The sequence below is a fragment of the Harpia harpyja genome, chromosome 19, assembly GCF_026419915.1.
Source record: "Harpia harpyja isolate bHarHar1 chromosome 19, bHarHar1 primary haplotype, whole genome shotgun sequence".
In the NCBI taxonomy this organism is placed as follows: Eukaryota; Metazoa; Chordata; class Aves; order Accipitriformes; family Accipitridae; genus Harpia; species Harpia harpyja.
Genome location: NC_068958.1, coordinates 5,639,220 through 5,664,911, shown reverse-complemented (window position 1 = coordinate 5,664,911; position 25,692 = coordinate 5,639,220). Strand labels below are relative to the sequence as shown.

At 38.0% G+C, this 25,692-nt stretch overlaps 1 protein-coding gene across 2 annotated transcripts in view; it reads right to left on the bottom strand.

Moving 5' to 3' along the window:
* The window catches only part of MED27 (mediator complex subunit 27), a 96,254-nt gene that overhangs the window by 12,554 nt on the left and 58,008 nt on the right, over positions 1–25,692 (bottom strand). For both annotated transcript variants that reach the window (XM_052814420.1, XM_052814421.1), the window contains 3 exons: positions 16,855–16,948; positions 6,402–6,509; positions 24–65 (listed from right to left, as the gene is read on the bottom strand). In XM_052814420.1, the coding sequence (XP_052670380.1) occupies positions 24–65; positions 6,402–6,509; positions 16,855–16,948 (244 nt within the window). The remainder of the gene's footprint in view (positions 1–23; positions 66–6,401; positions 6,510–16,854; positions 16,949–25,692) is intronic.

The following is a 25,692-nucleotide window of genomic DNA, read 5'->3' as shown; positions in this document are numbered from 1 at the left end:
GAGAGAAATGATGAGAGACTTACCTTCTGAAAAACTTGGTAGTTGGATTTAGACCATATATCAAGCTACAGTAAGGGAAAAAAAAAAAAAAAAAAAAGAGTTATATATTACCACACATAAAGAAGAAGCTTTACAGAGAAAAAGAAGCTAAGCAGCTGTTCAAATTAAAAGAACAGGCAAATGGATCTATGGAGACATATTTCTCAGTTCACTATTTTGAACCACTGCCTTTACCTGTTGCAATCCAAGAAAGGGAATTAATGATATAAGATTTCCTTTGTATTGCAATGAAGAATGAACATAGTTCATCACAGTTTCAATGAAAAGAAAAATAATGTATATATATACACACAAGACCTGTTGAACTAACGTGTTCTCTTTAAAAACAGCAAAATCTTCATTTGTATGCAAATATTCATCCGCTTCAGTCTGTTTCTAAAACGAGGGCATTTTTACTAAGTTTATGCTTGTGTTGTGTCTGAATAAGTGATTCAGTTACAAACGACACAAGGAACGTTTAGCTGAATTAAGCCAAAACACTGGTCTACTGGGGCTAAATAAAACATCCCTTAGGAAACTGCATTTACATTTGCAGACAAAAATCACACTAAAAGAGATTTAAGGTTGTAGATAACTGCACACATCCATGATGTAAACATGTGCTCAGCTATATACAAACTAAAAGAACAAAACTGAAATCAGTTTTATTAGCCCTGGAACCCAGAAGGTAAGGCTGTCCTTGTTCAACAACCAAGTGGCTCACATGTTAAACAATTTCAACTGACATGCTAATGCTTTTTCAGCCCAGCCCTGTGGAACATCTTGTACTCTGTCAAGGAAAAGCAGCAGGGAAAAACAAGAGAAACTTCCATCAACCCCAGACTTGCAAATCACTTTTTTTCTACAGATCCCACTTTACTCAACAATTCCATACGCACAAAACGTCACAGGAAAGGTGCCTGATGTAGCATTAACCTCAGGAATCTTAGTCTAGACAGAAGAAAATAATTTTTTCAGTTAATTTATGAAGCAGGGATAGCTCCTCTAGTGCTTGATAACATGGTTGGACACGTTTTCCCACAATGGGGGTTTATCTCCTTTACTATAAGGTACAACTGATTATTTTAATTCTGTCTTATGTGCCTGTAAGTCCTAGCTGAAATGACAAGACTTTTAAAAGGCACAAAAAGAGTCTGAAATGAAGGAAGTCATATGAAGTGAGTAAAACACACTAGAGGGGGGTGAAGGAGGAGAGGGGGACAGATGCTGAACCCAAGTAATTAACTCACGTTGCTAAAAATGTTCAGAATGCTAGAAGTTCCCATTCTTTTAAGAGTAACACTGTTAAGTGGCCCACTTCTAAATACTGGTACAGAAGTGACTCTTGAATCCCCAAATCTCAGTCTGGACAGGAGGGGATGTTAAAGACTTTAAAAACCACTTCAGGATAGATGTTTCATGGCTTAGTACCGCTGACCTTGCCGTGAGACAAAAGGCAGCTGATGTCTCAACGCCTTTTCCAGGTTAGATGAAGACAGAAGTACCCTCAGGCATGTACCTACAACCCTTTTTACATTTACTGGCTCTTAGGGTGGGATCAAGAACCTGTGTGAACACCAACAACATTCATATGCTAGAGTCCACAAGCAGCGGTTCAGCCCGGACTTGGACCTGAGCTTGATTTACACTGTAATAACAGACCTGTGCCTGTTGGGAAGGAACCATTGCATTTCCATATTAGAAAAGTCTACATTTGAAAATTTAAAAATAATGCATATTTTAAAAAAGCTGTTTTCATGTAATTTAAGGCTTTCTTTGACTGCAGAGTTGGAATGTATATATGGTTTTGCTAATCTCTAGTGATCAAACCAAGTATGTGATCTTCTCTAGTTAGACTCAAGATTTGAAAAAAAAAAAATCCACTTCAGATGCTGCATTAAGATGAATCCAACAGGTTCTGAATGTTCATTAGTTGGCATGAAGACTGAAGAGCTGAAAAAGTAATGAATGTCTGTCTTACAGACATGATGTTATCCAAGTTAAAAAAAAAAAAAAAAAAAAAAAAAGCAAAAGCTACCAAAACCCCCAAACCACATGCATACATCCTAAATGACTGCCCACCTTTCCCCCTGAAACAGAGGATTAAGGCAGAGGCAGATTAAAGAATGCATCGTTATAGGTCTATTATTCTTCAACTTTTCACTTTCAATCAAGACACACATTTGTAACTAAAAAACTGCTGAAAGCACAATTTCAGGGCATCCTCTGCATGTGAATTAAACTGGGACTTTTTTTCCCTGATGCCCCACTCTCCCCACCCAACCCCAGCATAAGTAACAAGAGGCCATTTTCTGAAGGTCGTCTGAACGATTTCAAAGGCGATAACAAATCAGAATGTTCCCTGCATCTAATATCAAACAGGTCCAGTGCCAACACTTATTAGAGAAATCGGATTCAACCCCCCCTTCACCGAAACACACACACATCCAGCTTTGAAGTGGAAAGAATGCAGGGATCAGAAATTACCCGAGAGACAGCTCTGCCTGTCTTTGAAGCTTTCCTTTGATACTACTATTTCTTTTCCTCTCTTACCCTAGGAGGCTAAAAGCTGCCTTTTCTTATTGATATGGGGTAATTAATGAAGCCGTAGCATTAACATAACCCAAGTTCCTTAACATGATAATTCAACAGAGACACTTATGTTTCTTTAGTTAAGACTAACGGATGCAAAAATAGGAATTTGGCTAGGCAGCAATGTTAAGTGCCCACTCTAAATACGCCCTGTCAAGGTGGTTCTTGGTGTCTGCATCCAAAGAAAAGCACAGTATTATTATGCCAAAAAATCCCAATAGGTTTTTATTTTTATTGGCAGACTAGAGGTACTAATGGCTCAGCTGACAATAAGCCTGCCCTGCAAGGGTGAGCTGCATAGCTTCATTTATTCAGGAATCAGGACAACACTATTAATTAATTACTATCCGTGGTTAAATTCCAGTACACAATGAGTATGTCAAAGTTTGAAATTAAGGGTGGCACGGTGCCATCACTAAAACCACGGGGCTAATTTAAATGCATCAGGTTGTGTTAGACACAATGGGTTAGTACAGTAAGCAAGAGAGATTGCAGAGCAATCAGCGTACAGAACCCACGACGTGACAGAGGCTGCCAGATCTCACCTATTGTTTTTGCAAAGCGTCACCAAAAATGTCTAAGTTATGCAGCTGGCAACTTGGCAAAGACGTCTTCTGCAGGGTTTGTGAATAATTCACAAGAGAAGTACATGAAGCACTTAAGAAATGCAATGATTCTTCGTCTGTATAAGCAAAGTTTGAAAATAAAACTCCAGAACGTAGTGTCTTATTTTACTCGCTGCAAGCTTAAGACGTCTATTTTTTCACCTTAATTTTGAAAGTATTTCAATCTGTAAGAGGGAGTACCCAATTTAACTAGACTTCAGTACAGCAGAAACCACGTGAACCTTCCACATAAGTACCTGTCAACCTACACAGCACAATGTACAAGCACACAGTAAGCCGAAGCAGCCTGGATAATGCAGTGTCAGCCTTCCTGTGTAACTGCTAGTATGCTACCATGCACAGTCCCACAACTATGAGAAATACCCATGTTTGTTTTTTTTCTCGACTTGCCTGACTAATGGACCAGAAGACTATCAACGCCTCTGCTGTTTGCATTCATCTCTTCCCTTTTTCTTCCCAGTAATGCAAAATTTGCTAAAACACTTGTACTTTCAGAGATAAACGATGACTCCCCTGATCTGCAAGCAAATTGTTGGCCTGTTCTGTGCACAGCCTGTTTTTCACTTATTGTCTGTGTGATCATTCAGTCTCCCGATGAAGGCCATTTCTTTTGTTGAATACTGTTGAATATGTTTTGTTGCCCCAAACCCTGCTCTACTTGGAGAAAGCCCCCCACTGAATTTCACTTTTGTTACTTGAAGGACCTTCTGACATGTGCAGTTGGGAGGATGACTCAACAGACCCTCATTCAGCTATTTAAGTGTAAAGAAGCACAACGACTTATCCAGTGTCCCTTCTTCAATGTGGCTTACAGAAAAGACAGGAGCTTCAGAACTGCCATACTGTATGATACCACCTAGTATCATAGAATACATATGCTAACCCCCAAATCAGCAATTACTGTGTAAACTGCTCACTGGAAAAACAATCATCTCTCACTGTGATCCTGAGGGTTCTCCGTATTTTTGTTATTTAATAAAGATGATACTCGCTGATCTCCTTTTTCATACTCTTCTGTGTCTCCTCTGAATGCTAGAGGATTTTTCCCCTCTATCAGGCTAGAAACTGAGAAGCTAGAATAGTACGGTGAAACCTCACTGGAGTACTTTCCCCACAGCATCTGTTGTGACAGAGAAGGAATTGGAATGGACTATGTTTGCAATTGACTGTAATCGCTCATTCCCAGCAGGCACAATAAGTAAAGCGAATCATTGCAAGAGCACAATCTTATTCTTATTCTCCAATTACCAGTGTAGTTAATTAGTGAGAAAGAGGGAGCTCACTGTTTGTCAATATGTGCTCCAGTTGGCAAAACTAGCAAGCTACGCATTTATTCAATCTTCCAAGCCAAATTTACTCATTATTTAAGTGGCTGCAACTCCAATTCTACTTAAGTCGAATGAAATGTTCCTATTTATACCTAAAGCGCAGACCTTCAGGTTTGCGAAAGCCCTGGGATGGTCCAATGGAATAGCAAACTGCCACGTAAAGGTCACAGGTTCGTGCAGCCTCGTGGGAGCAGTCACATAACCTGGCTTTGGACACAGAAAGCTAAACCGGTAGAAAACAGACTCCCCTGCAGACTGGCTTAAAGCAAGAAAACAAGCCAGGTGTTAGCACCAAAGCTCTGGAGAAGCTGAACTGCTCCCCACTGACAGCAGACAAAGGTTAGTGCCCTGCACCCAAAGCTGGCCTTGGTGAGTCCCGCTCTCCCCGTCACAGCAAACGATGACAGCGAAATGGTATGCGGCTCTCAAGAGAGTTAACCTTGAGCTAAACAGAAGCCCAATGCCAGATGCCGAGTTTCAGAAAGGAACTCTTTTACTTAGCTTTTCAGCACGTTTAGCATTATTGTATTTCAAGGGAGCTTCAAAGGAAACCGGATTCATCAGAGAAAACGAGCACACCCAAATGAAGCGTGACACAGGAATCCATCAAGCACTGTCAGTGCTCTTTAGGCAGACTATCATTTCACTTCTGAGCAGAACTTGGGGTGAAGAAGGGCTGGTAGTCTAAGTCTGTATTTATATGCTAATATACAGGGAGTACAGTGCAGCTGCTTCTGTGGCAAAGTGGTATTTAAACCTGCATATTTGAATAATGCAAATCAAAATCAGGCAATTTTTATTTTACTACTTCTTAGGCCAATCCCCCGCCCTTCGAGTGAGAATCTCTCACCTGGGAAATACAGCTGTACTGTTTCCTTCAGCAGATCAGCTCCTGGCCTTTTCTAGAGAACAGAGGTTCAGACTCAGAGCCGCTGAACTCTGGGTCAGTACACAATGTGCTTCTGTGTGCTAAAACACAGTTATCACTTTTGAAAGGAAAAAAAGTCTCAACTCATTATAACATGGCCTATGGGTGCCAAGTACTCATCTTGATATAATGAACTTTTTATTTTAATAGGTTTCATAATCAGAAGAGAAAGCTCCAGAGAGAAAATGTGAAAGATGGAGGTATTTAGTACTGTTACTGGCAAAGGAGAGTCCTGGCGCATGTCTCGGTAAGAGAGACCATTCCACCCTGAAAAGAGAAACAAGCTGAGCTGAAGGCCGTCAGGTCCCGTTAACATCTTTTGATGCACTAAAGAGAGCCATATGGAGTGTGTGCAGTCAGACGAAATTTGAGGGTTCAAGCAGGGTGAATTGTTCGTAAGACAAATCACTTGTGGAAACAGGTAACGCTTTAATAGCTGCTGTTCAAGATGTGCTATTACTGACAAGCAAATTACTGAGGACTACCTACCAATGATTCACACAGTTGCGTTTATCAAGTTGAGCACAAAACTAGCCCAAGATTTCCCAATGGCTCTCAGAAGAGAAATCTGAACCTTGGGCTATTGATGTGCCGGTACACTGAAAAAATGTTTTCTCAGTAGACACTATTAATGAGGCAACTGGGGTCTAAGGTGATAAATTAGAAATTCAAGCAAGGGCTTCAGAGCTTAGAAAGAAGTCAGACATTTGGGTATGAAAAAATCCAAGCAAAGCATGATAAATTTAAACCTGAGCATTTTGCAAAACATCCACAGAGTCTTTTGACAGTTTTATGTTTCTAGCGTACTCGTGATGGGATTCCTGTTCTCTGTCATTTAAATACCAGGTAAAAATAAAATTTAATGTCGCTGGATATACAATAACCTACCTTGCCATCTTCAGTATAGACATTTTCATTGTATCCTTTTACTATTGTCCGGTCAATGAAGAGGCTCCTCATCACCACTATCACTTTTAACACTTTTCCTAAGGTAACCTGTGAAGAACAGGAGAAGGACAAAAACAAGCTGAAGGAGAGTTGATGGTGTCTGAATTCACAAGACCATCAAGTTAACAGCCTAAGTTGATGCAATTTCAGTTTTCAATATTTTATAGACAGACCAAAATAAAAGATCTAAAACCACTGTGTGTGTTATGAGGAAGAGATAGACTATAAAGTGCAGAACAAACAAACATTCATTTGCAACTGAAAATGTATGAGTTCACAGAATTCCCTTGACACTGCCAAGCAACACTCTCAATTTTATTAACACCACAACTCAATAACTTGTCAAAAACAATGAGCAAATGTGATTATTTTCGATGTATTTGATACTCTCCAATATAAGTCCACTTAGAGAAAAATAATTTGAAAGGAGAATTGGACTCTTCTAATGCTAGCTTTTAAAAGCACACCATGAGTTTAATGGTGAACATTTTAGGTCCAATAAAAATGTAAAATTGTTTAAAAGGAAACTACAGCTAAAAAGTAAAAATGTTACATATTGAGAAGCTTGATTTTCTTCTGTGAAAGCCATAAAGTGTAAAGAATAAAACTGGTATCATGGAAAATATATAGGGTCAGTCAGAGTATAACAACAGAAATAAGCCTAAATTATATTATTGACAAGAATGCAATAATGAAGGCATTTTAATCTAAAATTCAATTTACATTTCAAAGATGAACTTGCACTTCCATATTATTAAGATGCGTGTCTAACGATAATTCTTTGTGTTTTGTTATACAGAGATTATTACAGAGTTTTTCTTCATCCACAAAAGCATAAAACTGCAATAAAAAAAGAAACAATTAGTTCATTTTAATATTTCCCAACCAGCAGTGGCTCATTTTCCATTGTCTGTGCTCCAACACGTTGTCCAGTATAGATTAACACACGCTAGAACAATTGTGTTTTTACTGCTAACCTCAGCAGACAGATCCAAAGAAATCAGTCAATATGCATCTTTATTGATTTGTTACGTTTTTCCTTTTTAACTCCTGCTAATGACTCCTACTTACCACCTTGTTTCAACACAAGTAACCTCAACCTGATGCTGACTAACTAAGAGACTAACAGGCAAATCAACTCTGAAGTGCCAAGATGCTTTTCCCCGCAAGAAGGAAGACAGAAAATCTGGCAGAAAGACTCCATCTCAAAGCTGATGCACGGACACGCTCCTGAAGGAGTGTTAGGAGGGGAAATGGTGGTAGGACTGGGGTGACAATACAGGACTTTGCAGAACAGTTGCCCAAACTACTCTAAATGCTGCTTATTATATCACTATATAGCAGGACAGAGTTACAAATCCTGAAAAGAACTGATGACAATTCTTTGGCATGGGACATGGAGAAAGCAACTCTAGGAGAGAAGACTCTGAAGAATAGGGAAGAACAAGTTGACAGCAAGAGAGAGGACAGGGAAACGAGAAGGGAAAAAACAGTCAGTGATAGACTTCCAGAAGACAGGCTGCTAGGCATAATTTTGCAAGAACATGAAGAGAAAAAGCAGGTCAGAAGAATGGGCAAATTTTTGAAGAAAAATGTTACAGGCTGAAGTAGGGTAACTTATACCAAGGCCTGAGTTACACACATACCATGAATAGCTTTTTCTGGTTCCTACCTTCTTACAATAGATTGGGATTTTCTGAACATATATGGAACTGCCTAGTGTTCTCAGGCAACTATATCATGGTATCAGGTACTGTAAATTTGGGTCTAAATGTAGTATCTTGCTGGGATACTCTGTAATAAGACCTAGTTGGTCTGCAGATAAAGTAAACTGGCAGAGTTATTTTAGCACTTACCACTGTATCAACTAAGTTAAATACAAAGTCATGACCCAGAGGTGCCTTCATCTATAATGCTGATCATCTACTGGAATCGGAAAGACAGTTTTGTCACAACTGCTAAGATAAGGAAATGGAGTCACTTTGGAAAAAAGTTGTCAGCACATTTAGAGTTAACAGTTTTTTATTTGTTTTTCTGCCTTAGTAAGACCAGCACTTCGCTAGGATATAGGTCTACTGAGAGAACTGACTCTTATAACTTCACACTAGGCATCAACCACACAGTAAAATTAAAAGGAGGAAAAGAAGAAATTCTAAACAAAAAGAAAAGAAATCTTAATGGAAGAGTAAAAAGGCTGCCCTACAAAAACCCAGATCCCACTTTACGTATAATGCTTTCTATCTCCATTGCCTTCACACACTTCAGTGGATGCTCAATTCTTTCTTCTTCCCTTACGTCCTGCATTCATGATATCTCACATTGCTGCCAGGCAAAAAAAAAAATTGGATGAAGTTGATCTGAAGCCTGTGTGGGATGTTCCTGAAAATCCTCAGAGTGAACAGTAGAACATAACAAGCTGAAAAATCCCATGTTTGGCACTCCAGCTTGCTTGAATATGCTTATTGCTGGCCTCAAACCTCCCCAGAAGATTTACCTGCACAAATGCTTTCAAAATGCTTCTGCATTAGCTCATTGCCTTTTCCCAGGTCATCTGTTTTCATGCCCTTCCAATGATTCACTCCACACTTTCAGAATCCATCACAGCTACCCAGACCCCAGCTATCATCCACCATGCAATACTCAAAAGGTCCAATTCTGCAGACTGGTCCGGGACGGTAGCCTCGATCACCCACTTGCTTGAATGTCGAACAAGCAGGGTTACTCTGTCTCCCACATGTGTAAGGAGCTGTGTAAACCCATCCTTAGACTGTGAGCTCCCCGAGGAAGGCACTACTGTTGCAATCTCAACTTAGACAATAGTTAGTGCAAGGGGGTCCTCTCCAAGAGTAGGGGCATCCAGGCATCGTGGTAATACAAATGCATGATAGAATACATTGCAACTTTGGCTGGGTTAGTGCTAGGTTGTCTGAATTAGCTCTTACAGTGCTCTGGCACTGAAATAGAAAACTTTCCTGTTCTGTGCCGCTGTTGTTTTGACATGGGATTCCTGTAGGTTTTACACTGGCTGGAAGAGAGGTCAGGACTTTCAGCTTATTTTTGTAGGACCATCTCATTAGTTAAGTCTGAAAGAAGCAGAAATTTTGTAAAACTAAGTGTAGCTCAGAGAAATTATAGTTCAGCATTTTAACAACATTGAAAGAATGAGGCTAGTAGTACAAAGAATGAAAAACAGCCTGTCACTAGACTGGAGGATGCTGTTAGATTTGGAAGCCAAAAGTATGCTCCACAGCTATTTTCAGGGTAAAACACATTCCATACTGTACACAATAAATGGGATACCCTTTATTTTCTCCTCTAATAATCACGACTTGTAACTGTTTTCGGGACTTAATGTTTTTGTTCACCTCCACCATATTTTACAAATCACATTTTCCAGCAAACCATTTTCTTTCAACGCCTGCTCAAGTTAGCTAACGGGAGTCCATGTTCAGAAAAGATCTATGTATGGAATATAATTTACACCTATAGCCATACAACTGTGTCCCTACAGATCACCTGAAAGAAGGTAATAAAAAACTAATGGCTCTGGTAAAAAAAAGTAATTTGATAGTTCTACTCTGAGCTCCAGTAGTGCAGCTCTCTCCTCCTGGAGGTCAAGACTCACCCAGATGGTCCTTATTTAATGGGCACTGAAACATCCCTGCATTTCCACAGATATCAACTGAAAGAAACTTCTTTCATTATACAGAAAAGATACCTTTCAATTGTGACAAAAAGGCAACAGTTTCCTTTCTAAGCCAACTTTTCCTATTAAATTTCAACTTCTTCTGTCGATATCCTGTTAAGACAGCACTTGGCTTTTTAATATTTCGCCTGAAGGATATATGCCAACACGTCCTTGATGTAGAAAATTTTAATTCAAATCAATACATGTACAAGGTCACTTTAAAATTCAATTAATATGAATGAAAAAATATGCCCCACAGTTCTGTGAGCTGAAAATGGAACAGTTGCAAGTTAAATACTTCTGTAGCTTCTGTTTTGGTCTGTGTAATAACAATGTACTTCTAACTTCCTTTTAACTAAAGTATACTAAATTCAGACAGCTAAGTTATTCATAAATCCCCTGCTTCCTAAAATGGCAAGCTCCAGAAGAAGGTAGGACAGGCAGCTGATTGAAATCTGCAATATTATGCAGCTTTTCTGACAAAGATATATAAAATAAAAATCTTCTTGAAATATCCCAGTTTTAAAAATATTTTGTCTATCACCAAGATAATTCTCAAAGAGCATATGACAGACACTGTATGCCAAGAAAGGGGGAGAGGGAAACAGAGTAATCAGTGAGAATGGCTTAGATAACTTCTTGTGAGACTGCTAAAGAAGTTCCATTTAACATCACTTATGATTGGAAAAGAAATTAAGTACCTTTCCAAATAAGTCAGAATCAGGGTCAAAATGAATTTACAAAATGAAAAGGATCAAAATTAATTTACCATGCCAGAATTCTGCCTGGAGGAAATAGCTTGAAATCCCTCCCTTTAATTTTGCCTCCTCACTGAAACTGATACCACATGAAAAGCCCTTTTAGAAACAATTTTAAACACTGCATTAACAAACATTCTTTCTTCAGATTTATTTAAAAGTTTGATTTTAGGAAAACGTATGCTGGCAACACCAAGCTCCAACGCTTTGCAAAAAATTCCCAAAGCTCCAGATTTCCTCTCAGCATCCCAGGGAATTTGCTGCTGATTTGAGCTGCAGATGCTCTGCAATGCAGAGCTAGAAGATAGAAAGCATTAGTTTCAGTTAACATGGGTACCTCCCTGCTTGTATAAAAAGGAGCACAAGTTTGTATGCGTTTTTTATGCACCTCAGAAAACAATAAGGTAACATCAAACCAGAGATGTAACCAAGCTGTACATATTTCCAGCAAAAGGCCAGACACCTGCTCCCTGCCATATAGCCAGCCATAAGCTTGTCCTCCCACCTGTGTATCTATCTTACTGATCAGTACAATGCCTGGAAATCATATTTATATATACTGAAAAATAAGGGTTTGTATTAAAAATAAAGTAAAAAAAAAAAAATCCCACCCAGACTTTCAACTAGTTATTTTTTTCCCTATGTCTCATCTGCTGCTGGTATGAATGCTGCACTTTCCCTCACATGCTCATTATTCTTTAATGATGCCTATTTGTAAATAGCAAGATAAGATGCAATTAAGCCATTAGAGTCTAAATAAACAAACATACTAATTAGGTTCTTTACAAGGATTTCTTTTTTTATGTAAGGGCTGGAATTTACCTTTCATTAGTCTAACCTAATTGCAATAGTGCATGATAAAAAGTCAACATAAATGAAGGACTTTAAATTATATCGCCGTATTAGGCTGGTGACCCTCTCCCTTGGTAACATGGCATATTCTCTTAATAAAGTGAACAAACTGGCACAGAATATTGTTCAAAGGTTAAAAGACAGATTTTGCCAGTGGCTAGTCACGCTCGTGGAAGGGTCACGGTAGTCCAGCATTGCTACAGATGATGAAACAGATTCTGTCTCTTTTTTCCATTCTAAATTATAGCAGACCAGGAATTTTACAGGGATGAAAACGATGTCTGATCTTGCAGAATATAAACCTATGGGAATATCAACACAGACCTGTGAACCTTTGGGACTGGACAGCAACCCTGGGGCACAGTAACCCTGTGGAGGGAGCAAAGCTAAGGGAATTTCTCACAGGTCTTCCTCTGCTTTTTCTACTCTTATTCACTTTCCCATCAAAACACTCTTCCTCATTCTTATATTAGACAAGCAGAGAATAATTTACAATTTACTTGCCATCCCCCGCTCGCATACTTTGTTGATTCAAGACATTCTTCCTCTGCATGTGACCTCAAACATTGGCTTAATGCTCTTTAAATGCTGGTTCTCAATCTTAAGAGACAAACCGTGAAGCCACCGCAGTCACAACCACCCCACTATGAGCTCAGAAGCAATTCCTCAAGATCCAACTCACGCAACAGGTCCTTAAACATCCCAGTAATTCAGTCAAACACCAAAACCTAGCTAGTGTCTCCAAGAGAGTAAATCCCTAAATGAATATTCATCCTATGTGCCTAAAATTAGGTGCCTAAGCCACCAGACGTGACCATCAGATCTATATCCCTACCATGAGCCTGCCTACCTTTATCCAGTGACAACCGTGCACTGGTTTCCTAATGAACCACAAGACTGGTAAGGAGGAACGCTTACAGTGCTAAGCATTTTGGAGAAAAGAGATTGTTTTGAAAATAACAGCATTAAATTGTTTCCCATCAAGTATGACATCAATACTGATTTCAAATCACTTAGCAAATTTCCCCCCCTCCTCCCAGCTCTTCAACATCAGGGTGTCTTGAACAAAAATCAGTTTGGTGGCCTTTCTTAATGGACAAATAGTAAATTTCAGAATCCATTTTTCCAACCGAAAATAATAACGATTTTATGTAAAACACTGATAAACAAAAATGAGACACAAGAAATTATTCAGTTTCAGGGAACAGATGTCTAGCCTATTTGCAATTAATACAGCCCACTTCCATACAATCAGACTGTTTAAAATGCTTGGAACAAGATTTGAAAGTTCAAATGCAAATGTGTCTTGATTTTATGGAGAATGAATACAATTATATAAACATACGAAACATGTTTTTATATGAGAGATCTATTAAAAAATCTAGGCATCAGTATATATTTATAAAATTAATTTATCATCAAAAATTTGCAAGGTAACATGAAAAGAAGAAATTGCAATTTCTGCCACAAGCTTTGGTTTGACAGAAACAATTCAATTTTTCAAATTGGAAGTTAGTTATACATATCATTATGCTTTAGAAACAGCTCAAATTACAGTAAACGATTCAATTATCTGTAAAAATATTTACCCAGTGTTTGTAACTTCTGTAGTAGTGCTTTTACATAGCTTTCCAAGCACTGGAGATACAAACAATTTTAAAGACAAAGTAGTTCCCAGATGAAGACAAGAAATTAAGTTTCTACACCTGACTAGGACTAGCTAGGTACATGACCCTAAGGGAAGTCATATTTGTCAAATGGAAAAGTGGGGCTCATGTTTACTGTTTTCTAAATTATTTCTGATATTAATGAATAAATTAATTGTACACAGCAATTGTTCCACACACACAAAAATATTCTGAATTTTGATAACAGAAACAAGGTGTGTGAAACAATCATAAAATAATCACACCACCAAATTATTTTATTAGAAAAAATAATATATATCTAGGAATACAACTGATCATTCAAAAAAAAAAAAAAAAGCAAAAATCTAGGTATTTTTCATTAATCAAAAATCAGTTCATGTTTTCTTAACATACAAGGTAAGGTTTATCGATTTACAATTCCTGGCATTTGACCAACAAAATCTCACAAAAACCTTAAGGAGTCTGCAGTTCCCTCTGCTACTGCTGGAAATTAATTTTGCATAACACTGTTATTAAAGCTGATATAATTCTATGTTTAGTCTTTTTTATGCATAGTATGATTAAAAGATTAATTGAAAAATCACTAGCGAAGATTGGGATTAAACAGTATCTTGAAATGCCACGATAAACTGCTTTTAAAATCAGTTGAGGATTTCACACAGCTCTGAAAGGTTTCAATTATTTATGTATTTGGTCTGTGTAGCATAAATCCAGACTAATGAGGTGCAATTGCTGTGTATAAATCTAAAGCATAAAAAAACTCCTTATTGTCTGGAGGAAGCAGTAACCTCAAAGGACTAGGAGGTAGCAACCTTTCAAGATGCAGCATTCATGCTCACAGGAATAGTTTATTTTTCTTTCTGCTTGAAGTTCTCAGTTTACGTGAAAGCTGTACCCTGGTTAGGGAGAATCCAGCTTAACACAAAGGTTACTTGCCAGAAGACTTTGACCCCGCAGGCTCACGGGGCTGCTAATTATTCCTCTTGAAACACCAGGTGAATCTTAGACCGTGAAAGTCCCACCTCTACAGCTAAGGACATAAATTGATTTCCATGTGCACATGAAGTTGTAGAGTCTGGGCCTGAAAATTCCTGTATTAGGTCTTTTTCCTAAAGATGATTTGTTTGGCAAAATCTCCAGCTATTCTGAAGTTTCAAAGAATCTCACAGGCACTCCCTTCCCCTCCTTCCCCATCTCCTTCCAATCATCTGCACATTCTTAAAATATGTATAGTGCTCACCAGAGCCTCTGAAGATGAATGCGTGGGTTTTTTCTGGTAAATTGAATGATTGTGTTTAAAGATGTTTTAATGTAACAACTAGACCTCTGCATCAAAGACCTTCATAAGCAATGGCAGGTATGATATGAACAGTCCAAGGATGAAAGTGGTTGAGATTATAGTTAGTTAATTAACTCTGGGCAAACAGTATAGTTGTGAAATATTTTTAAATAAAATAAGCATTATCTGAATCCTTTGGTATTGTGGTAAACCATGCTGCTGCAAGGGAGCAACTCCAGATCTAACTTGGGATAAGTTCACAGTGAGAAATCACAAGTACTGAAGAAACCTCCCTTCTTCTGGGGGAGGTGCTCTTCACACTGCCCATCCTGCAGCACCTTTCACTGAATGATTTGTGGCTGAAAACAGCAAAAGCTTTTGTAGCAGTCAGGGCCAGATGGAAAGTGCCATATTGGCAACATCAACTGAGACAGATGGGAAAGAGGGAAAACCTGCCTAAAAGAAAAAATGATAAACCCATCACACGATCACATACAAAAATACTTTAAAAACAATATTTTTGATCTCCGATCCAAGGAAAATATGCATACCACTGGTTCAATACAGGGCTGCTATCTTGTAGCAACAATAATGTCCTTGATTTAGAGAGCAACTGCAATGTGGAATTCATGAAATTACTACAGCCTGTAAAAGGGGCTTCTTTTAGTTACCACCCTTCCACCCTACCTTATTTCTTACCAGTCACATCCAAGATAATTTACCTAATTTCCTAATTGTGCCTGAATCTTAAAAAGCATCATCTATTTTCTGACCTCAAAAAGCCATTAGAAGTGGAAGGTACTTACTATATGCAAAGGGACTCTAAAAGAATGGAAAGGGTTTCAAGGTAAGGAAGTAATACCAGACATTTTTCTATAGCAAAATAGTTAAATATAAAGTCAGCTTAAGAGGAAATGCAAAAGCTTCCAAGACTTTTAGCTTCTTAAGACTGCACTGATGAATTCAATTCTCTTCTGGAATATATTGTTCCACTTGGTGAATCCAACAATTGCAGATTAAATGTTTTAATGCCAGCTGTTTATTTTAACCTCTGACTCAGTTAATCTCTTGCAAATTTGGGGCTGTTCAAAGAAAGTTAATAATGGGATGTTAGACAGTTGATTAATTAAAAACTAAACATAATCACAGCTATACTTACTATAGAGAAATTAACAGAACCTTTGAAAAACACAGGCAAAAGTCTAACCATAATAGTGTTTTAAAGTCAACAAACTCTAAAACCAATATAAAAATCTAAGGAGCGATCCTAACATTGACTTGTATTGACTCAATAATTTTGTTTTGACAAAATATCTGATTTTCAGATTCGTTTTACTGTCTGCTTGGAAACAAGAAATATACTCACATGTACACTATACCCAAGCCTTTTGTAATAGCCTATGTGAGACCAGAAAAAATAAGAGGAAGTGGCATGAGAAATCTGAGGTGGAAAAGACTGATCTGGTCTCAGTTCTTCAGCTATGTATGTATTATATTTTCTAGTTTTATTTAAAATTTGCCTTTCACCCTACTAGAGGAAAATCAGCATCCAACTGCCACACTACAGACTCCACTTCCACGTTGCTGTCAGAGTAAAAGCTTTAAAGACTTCTCTCACTATAAGCGCAACAGCTGCCTGTGAAAATTGACGTGAACAATAGGTTCTTCTGGAATGAAATCCCACTTGGTCAGGCAGAAATAAGTCGAATGTATTGGACTTGTTTATCTCTAATCCAGCCTTTACTGCTCATTTACTTCAAAGGCAAATTCTTGACTTCATCATATAACAGAAATTCACTGACCCAAGAACAATTTGAACAAATTTAAATCATATTGGTTTCCTCCTTTTCTTCCACCCACCACTCTTCTTAATTATCATGATTAAGACTCACTTACTGCCAAGACTGCTGAAAACCACAGTGAATATTTGAGTTTGCACTCATATTTCTACAATTGCATTTAACAATAAAAGTAATAGATCTTTCGTTTAAAGGTGAAATTCTTTTTATCACTAATTTGCCTAAGAGCAAGAAAGATCCTACATTGCTGTGACGAATGAAGAACACTATGTTTCTGGAAAAAAAAGATCTTTAATAACCTGCATTTTAGGAAGAGTAACTCAATCTGCTAAGATATCCACCTCAAGGGATTAAATGATCCAACTTACCAGAAGCATTGCAGAGGTTCCATTTGGCCGGGATAGCTGGATAGACATTTCAGGGAACATCCTATCAATCCGATTGATCACATCGTCAACGTATCTACCAAAACAACAGAATTAACACACACGCTCTTTGTCACAGACTCGGATTATTAGTCTTTTTAACAATGTCCACAGGACTTTACTGAATTAATTTCTCTTTGATACCTGCATATTCTTCAAAAATGCATTGAAGCATAATTCAAAAAGTTATTGATAAGAGGAAACAAACCAAAGCCCTATGCAAGTTGTTTGGAAAATTAATTACTCTGCCCTTAAAAACATGCACTCAATTTTTAGTCCAAATCTGTCAGCCTCAAACTCCTGCCATCATATTTCTATACTTTTCCCTCAGGAGGTCGAAGGCTACATTGTCAAAATTACTCTTCCAGCACAGGAATTCATAGGATGTCAGCTCCTTACTCTCTCTTTGATAAACTAAACAGATAAAGGTTTTATCAAAGTCTTCTGACTATTCTTAGAGAGGGGGGATTCTGAATCTTTCGAATTTATTTCATGCACTGCTGACTCTGAAATTGGCTAGTACATTTCAGGAGTTTGTCTGGGGTGATCAAACACCGAGGTGAAGTAACATCCTTTCTGCTGGGTATAATCCCTCTGCTTATGCAAGCCAAAGTGAGCCAGCATACAGTTGTCTTGTTTCCCTGGTATCGCATAAGGAGCTGACAGCCATTAACAATGAAAACTGCCTTTCAGAGACCTTGTTTCCCAGGACACATCGCCCCATCCCATGGGCACGTCTCATATCCTTCAGCCACTCCTCTGGACGCTTTAAAATGCACAGTATTTGCTTTAGCAGAGTTTACGCAACAGTCTATATCATCTGTGTGCTCATCTGTCCTCCAGTACTAATTTCAGTTCTCCTGAAGTACGCGAAGAAGAGAGGGGCACTGCTGTCTTGTTATCACAGGCATCTACAAACTCTGCAACTTGATCAGATCCATGAATGAATTTATTGATAAAACTGTTTTCATGCTAGCCCACATATGTGCTCTGAAAAAAAGATTTTTCAAAAAAATCTGTTGCCCCAGTTTAGAATAAAAGTAAAACTGAAAAATCTAATTATTTCCCTTTAAACTGCTTAAATGAAGGCAAAAAATGTTGAATTCTTGCTCTTCAAAGTTATTCAGTTCAAATGTTAGTTGCTAAAACCCCTCCCAAAACCAATGAGGTGCTATGCTCCAATTGCTATTTTGCAAGGGATTAAAAATCATCAGAAAAACATAAAATAAAATCAAGAAAGCTACACTTACACAGCTGGTAAAGTCAGCCCACTTTTAAAAGTAACAAAAGAATGGAATTAGTTATGACAATTTTGCATAAAAATCTTAATCCACACTTCTCGTGCAGAAAAAAGTTTCCCCATTCACTTGAATGACTCATTAACAGCTTGCTTGCTGATAAGCAAAGTCAAATCATCCATAAGCGAAGAGCTTCCTTAGCATGGTGAAAGAAGAAATGCATAAGACAGTGCTTCAGGATGAGTAAGCTACACATCGACACTCCGCACCTAACTAATTTTAAACATTACTGAATCCCATACTTTTTTTATACAGCATGAGAGTTTATACTGTTTCATAAATGCAATTACTCCAGGCTCTGCAAACAAATTCAGCTATCGCTTGTGCGTGAATAGAGATGACTGATTGTGAAACAGGCAAGGAGAGATTTTGTGTTTCTTGATTAGTATGTGGTTAGGAACGTGTCTTATAGCCTTGCACACTACCATGAAGATTATTGCATGACTTAAGTTTTCTAATTTTTCAAGCTTTGGGCAATAATAAGTTAAAACCAAACAAAAGATGAAGTTGCATAAAACAAGACACTGACACAGTCTATATGCATTAAGGAAGGAAAATTCAAGTAATTTTAACTCATATAAACAACAGTTGGACTTGGGCATTTAATCTGCTTAGGTCCTTCTAAAAAATCCCAGAGGACACGTACATTTATCCTTTGAAAATGTTGGAGGTAATCAGTTCTTCAAACCTTTTTTTAGATACGATTATTTTTTAAATGTAAAACTTGTCTTGACCACGTGCCTTAAAACTTGACTCTAACCTGTCACCTTGTACTACCTGAGCAGTATAAGGAGAAACAGGGAATTCACAGGGAGCTTGTGCAGAGTCTTTCCCTTTAAGTGAAATCACACATACAGCAAAAGAGAAATCTTCTAATTTGTATTAACCAGCTTCTGAAATAACTTAAAGATGAGTTTCTGAACACTTTGGGCTTAGAAACCTGTTAATTTTGTACCACTCTTCATAGGTCAGTTGACAAAAAAAAGAAAATTAAAACCACACACTTAAGGAAATACGACGTTTTACTTTGGCAAGGCTCAGCAACTCTATCACAACCATCCACACAGGTAGCCTTTTCCTTCTCTTCTCAGTCAAGAGGATGTCAGAGAAAATCCAATACCACTAAGATAAAACAGCATTGATGTACATATCATTGTTTTGCCCCTTTGCCTTTTTCAAGTAGACATCAGGGTTTCCTGAGGATTCATCAGAACAGAAGGATTCTTCAAAGATGCATATATAATTACTAAATTAGCCTGACTACATGGCGGCCTCAAATATAAAATGACAAACAACCTAATCTAAAGCAAAATTCTTCTATAGATGTGCCCTTCAGAGAGGACATCTGGTAAAACATCTTGCGAAAAGGATGGATATGATAAATCAGATGCAGCAAAGTAATGTAAAAGTGTAACTGGTGACGACTTCAGAGAAAACTGAAGAACATATGATAAAGACAAGATAAAGTGCACTCCTGAGGCTGTCTGGAAAGAGGGTCAGAGAAAAAGCTGCTGTCTGGAACTTATTTTGCAGAACTGAAATACATTAATTTAATGCCAAATTAGGCAGAGTCGCAATTTACACACCTCTGTCCAATCGGTTTTAGCTCAAAAATATGATAGTTCTATTTATGTTACAGAACCTCTTACACAGTCTCAGAGACGCGTAGCACTTAAGGATGGAGAAAAGTCTAATTTTACTCTGCCAATAAGCACTTCTAACTTTTAACATACTACCATATCTCAGTTTTCTCCTACTTACAAAAGATGCTGGTTGGAACGAGCCTTTACAAACCCAGAAGAAATAACACAAAGCAGGGAAAAGCAAATGGAAATAGATTTGCTCAAACATTTGGCATATCTTAATCTTAAGAAAAAAAATTCATGGAATTCTCAGAATTAAATACAAGCTGAAATTATAAGGTAGTAGCTTCTCCTCTTGTCCTAGAACAGGTGTTGTTCCACCTAAAAAGAGGTGAATAGCATCTAGGCAAACTCCCTCCCCATAGCTTCTCTATCATGCAAAGGATGCTCAATAATGTCTGAAGAGAGTGCAAATGACTGCAAAAGATCATACCCACTAATCCCCATATTCAATTACACCATGGTATTTAAACTCTTTATACGCAGAATTTCTTCTTACTCATTCTTCTAGGCCTCAAAAGACAATACATTAACACCTTATAATTGCAACATCCTAAGTTAGTCCCATTCTATTCAAAAAAGCTTCAAGTAACTTCATCAATACCTGTGTCCTAATCCAGATCCACATGCATCCTAGTCACAAAAGAACAACAGACTCGACCAACAGGACTTCTGATCATTAAATCATATCAAATATTAAAGCAATTTTGCTAATGTAATTTTACTGGTTAGAGGGAGGATTTTTAAAGAAGCTTTAATAGCAGGTTTTTACCAACTTCCCTCTCCCATTTTTTCTTCTTCCTTCTCTCCTTCATGACACAGATTCATGATTTTTAAGGAGATTTTTAAATTATATTTTTGACAGAAAATCTTTATTTTAAAAAATGGTAATAGTCTCATTCAGGGGTATGCATCTGAATGTGTAACAGAACTAGCCAGTAAAATCAGACCTGACATCAGATGCTCTCCAAAGCTGTCAACACTATAAATCCTTATCTTCATTTTAATGTAGTAGAATACTTTTTTTATACAAACACGCTATATTAATACTGGAAAAGTCAAAACACAACAACCTACTTCCTGAACATTAGCAAAGACTAAAATTAATTCAAAATGTTACACTCCAAACGAAGTCTTGCTATGAACATGCAGAAAAATCAGCACTAGAATAAAGCAACAGAGATATTCTTTGAAAAATCTCTCTGCCATTTTACCAATAAGTGTACACATAAATCCTTTAGTCCGTATTAGATGAACAATGCCTGGAACAGACAGAAGACACTTTTGAAGCCAGTTAGAAAATACTGTTTATAAGGTACTAATTAGTTATGCAAAATGCTAAATGAGAAGTTTCATACTAAAACATCAGGTTGACAAGGTAGAAATAATTCAGGAACCATCTTTGTAGATAAACGGTCTTGTAACATCTCTTTGATTCACACAAAGGCCCCCCAAAAGACAGTAATATAGAAAAGTAATTCATTATAAATGCCTTTCAATTCCACACTGGACAGATGGCTTAGTTCTCTAATGTGACCTCTCTTTTTTTTTTTTTATTTTTTTTTTATTTTTACTGGATTAGATCCAGCAATCCAATGTTAGTGTGATGTTTAACAGCTTAGACAAGATTTAAATAGCATTTATCCCACACAGTGTTTAACTTGCATGCTGTTCATTTTTTCCACTCAATACAACAATTTAAGGATTAGAAACATAGGTATTAATAATAATTTTCTGAGGAGGTCTTTCGGAAGAAAGAAAATTTTGCTAAATGATATTGGGGAGACAGAGAAAAAAAGAGAGGAAAAAAATTTCACATTTGTAATATAAAAGAGCATAAACTTTCCTATACACTCAGTAGAAAACACCACATATGATATGAAGAGAAGCTCTATGACTCTGTTGAATCTGGATTCATGATATTCTGGACAGCAATAGGGGAAACTCTCCACACATTCTCTCACTTACTAGCACAGTATTTACTGGCTCCCAGATTTTTTTTATTTGGCTTTCAGTTACTATTTTCAACACAGCTAATTTCTTTTCACATGCCTGATATTTCAGAAGCATGGGCTGGCCCTGCATACTCTTGCTAGCATATGTAGTGTTCGCTAATGAAGGCATCGGTGCAAAGAGCTTGCCTGCACTCTACTAAGACCTATGAACAGCTATTTTTTGCAGAACTATATAGCTTAAAGCTTTTAGCAGCACCAGGATTTTATAAATTATAGATTTTATAAAGAGACTAAATAGTTTTCAGGCAACCTGATTAGAGAAATATTGTATTTTAAAACATACAAGGTAGTCACAGTTCTAGTCTGATTTACTAATCAATGAATTAAAGTTATAATTTGATTCAGCTACCTGCTGAGCAAGTCTCTGCAGGCAGCAAATTCAAGTTGATAGAAGACTTTTCAGAAGCATCAATTAACAATAGTTATTAAAACAGTGACCTCTGCCAGCTTTTGTGAGATGACACTTCCTGCTTGGATAGGCAATGAAGAGTGTGAAAAGAAATTCAACAACTCTCACGCTGAGAAAGCGACTTCAAGTCTCAAGACTGAATTAGACAGCTGGCACAATCCATGACATCTGTACATCAATCCTGGAAGTCTCTGCCTCTTTCCCCAAATTCCACAGGTTTTGTTGTTTTGGTTTTTTATTGTTAATTCAGGCTCTTGCTCTTTTCTTCTGTAGAAGCTCTATAAAAATGCTCATGTTTCCTGGCTCCAGTACTAAAATGACTTGCTTGTTTTGACCAACTTCTCCTCCAGCTATAAGCTTCCTTGCCAGGCTGTCTTCTCTTATAGTCGTTAACACTGTCCTCTTGTCCTTTCTGAACAAACCGCTTCCACGGTTTCCTCTCTCTTCTCACCCAATTTCCAAGTTTCTGTTGGTGGAAAACTCCAGCCAGGCTCCTCCTGGCTCGTCTTGTTTCCTTCTGTTCCCTACTCATCTGCACACTAACTCAGTGTCTGCTACTCCTTCAATGCCTCTGTTCCTGCTGTGCAATATTTATTCATGATACGTTATAAAGGAAAAACATTACCTCTTTCATATAACTGATTTCAACTACCATGAGGTAAGTTGAGGGCAGAAGGGGCAAACCTGAGTCTCTCGAGTTATACACAGTCCTTCAGTCTTGGGGCTACAATATATGATCAGCACGAGGGAGTTTCGGCACTGGAGCGTCTTGGTAACATCAATCCACAGGTGTGGGAAGAAGCAGGCCAGAATGCGTGGATTGTATGGAACAAACTTGCTAAGATAACTCGGACAAAGGTCCTAAGGGACAAATCTGCTCCACCCTGCAGAGGAGAAGTGAGACAACACGCATCTGAAAGCACTGAAAGATTCAACTCCAAACCTAAAAGAAGGCAGATTTCCATTTATTCTTGCAGGTTAGCTTGTTTTCAACTTTGCTACGGATGTTATTTCGGTCATAGACGTTTTATTATTGAGTGGATGCAGAAGATTAAGTTATGTGACTAAATAGTCTAGAAGTGTTTACATATAAACACAGGGTGGTCTGCTTCAAAAGCATATGCACATATAGCTGTATCAAACACTTAACCATCTGCACTTCTCACTCACAAAAGGCCAAACCTGGTACAGCACTTAAGGATGCATGTAAAGTCTTTTGGACAGTTCTCTAGAAGCCAAGACAGAGTGTTTAAGGGTTGGATTTACAAAGACATTCAGAAACCTGAGGCTGTGATTCAACAATTTTCAGTCTTCAGCACCAATACTGACAGAAGGCACTGACACATCCCCTCCCGCACGCTGCAGCATACAGCCCCCTCAACTGTCTCAACTGTGCTGTGCTGGAAGAGCTGGATCACACAACTGATCTGGCTTTTAAAAAAAAAAAAAAAAAAAAAAAAAAAGGCAGCAGCAGAAGAATGTATTAGTTTAAATCTAAAATGGTTTCATGATTCAGCTCCCTGTGTGGCTGCACACACTGTGTGCCAGCAAAATTCCTGCTGGGACCATGCACTGTGGGCCAGGAATGCTGTACACTGGGGTCATTCTACTACAACAGTAAAATATTGGTTTATGGTAAAATGTGTTACTTACACTGTATTGTTTATACAACAAACACAATTCTGAATTCTTCAGGGCTGCTGTGAACCTACTGATAAGCAACATGGTGTAAACCTGCAAGGAATGTTCTCAAAGGTATGAGCTGACAGCAATGCTACAAATGCACGCAGGTTCTCATGCTGAATGCTTATGAAATGCAAACCTGCCCCTGAATCAAAGTCTCCAGACATCTGCACATTTACATTAAATATGAACACCTCTTTAATGCACTCTGAAAACACATGTTGTCAGTGCATAGTTTGTTTTTTAAGACAGAGCAAAAAGACATCTGTTTACAATATCAAATTCCAGTGCACCACCTTAAAAAGTGTAACTTTAATAAGGAAAACTTTAAGTTACAAATAGAGACCTTTCAGTCAAATTCCCATAGATATTTTATTACACTGTTGAAATAGTTTTCTTTGTACTTATGTGGAATGTTCTTCAAAATGCCTTTAATTCACAGCAGTAATCAAGAGACGAACATGGATATTAGAATGTGTGAAAGCTGGTTAACAAAACAAGCATGCATCTACTTTACAGTCATCACCAGGATCTTGCCTGAGCCTGTTACTAGTCTGTGCTTTATGGAAAACATTAACTCCTTTATACATACCTCGAGAGGAAAAACAGCCCTCCCTATCTATGCAGCATCAGTAGTAATAGAATTTCAGAAGCAATACTTCACAGCACATATGTATTGTTTATATTTCCACTTCGTCATGAAACTAGATGTTGCTCCACAGCCTAACAATAAATGCTAACAACAGTAATTTTCAGCGGCCTGGATGAGAATCAGAATTATTACATCAGTGTTTATCTACAAAGATGGTCCTTGAATTACTCCTAACTTGTCAAGCAATTTGTGCCCCACCTGTTAGCCTAAATTTGCACATGCACATGCATGCTTCCATACAGTAAAGCTGTGCCAAAAGTCCTCAGGAGAAACTCAAGCCAAGAGATCCAGCCAGCCTTTAAAAAAAAACAAAACAAAACAAAACCAAACAAAACCAACAAACAACAAAAAACCAAACACCTGTTTGCACAAACTACACAGTTGTCCCCCACCCTCTCCACCACTGGTGGTTCAGCAGAGTTCATCTGAGGTTGCTTGGGTCTGCACTGTAAGGTGAAACCATCTCTCCTGCACTCACCAGTCAATCATGCAGCAAGGGAGCAAGGATTAAACTGTGACATGCTGATGTTCAGTAAACACCAAACGGGGCTTTGCCAAAGGCCTCAAAATAATGCATCAAGTTCAGTCCTGCCCCTATAAAAGACGATGGGCTGGGCTGGTTTTCAGCCCACCTGCCCAGCCAAATTCCCAAACAAACTAAATGGGGCTCCCTGCAGATGGGAAAGGTCCCATTGTGTGGACCGATCGCTTGATGGGATCCTGATACTGCACATCACTCACTCCACGGTGTCATTCCTGAATTCAGCCTTCTAAAGCTAGAATTCAGTATTTTATAACATGTTATTTTCAGCTCTGCTACTGAAGAATTAATTCAATAGCAAAGTCTTCTCGCTTTCTTTCTTTGCGCTTTATTTCTCCCTCAACAGAGCAGAAATTACAGTACTTACCTCCTTTTATAAAAAGCAACAGATGATGCACGATACCTATTATGTATTCTATACCTACCAAAAGCAGCGAGATTTTACCTTTGGGTGGAGAGATTGATGAATAGGAAACATAGTACGTTGTGCACAGTTAGACCTTTTTATACACTATGCTTGACCATATGGCAAGCACTGCT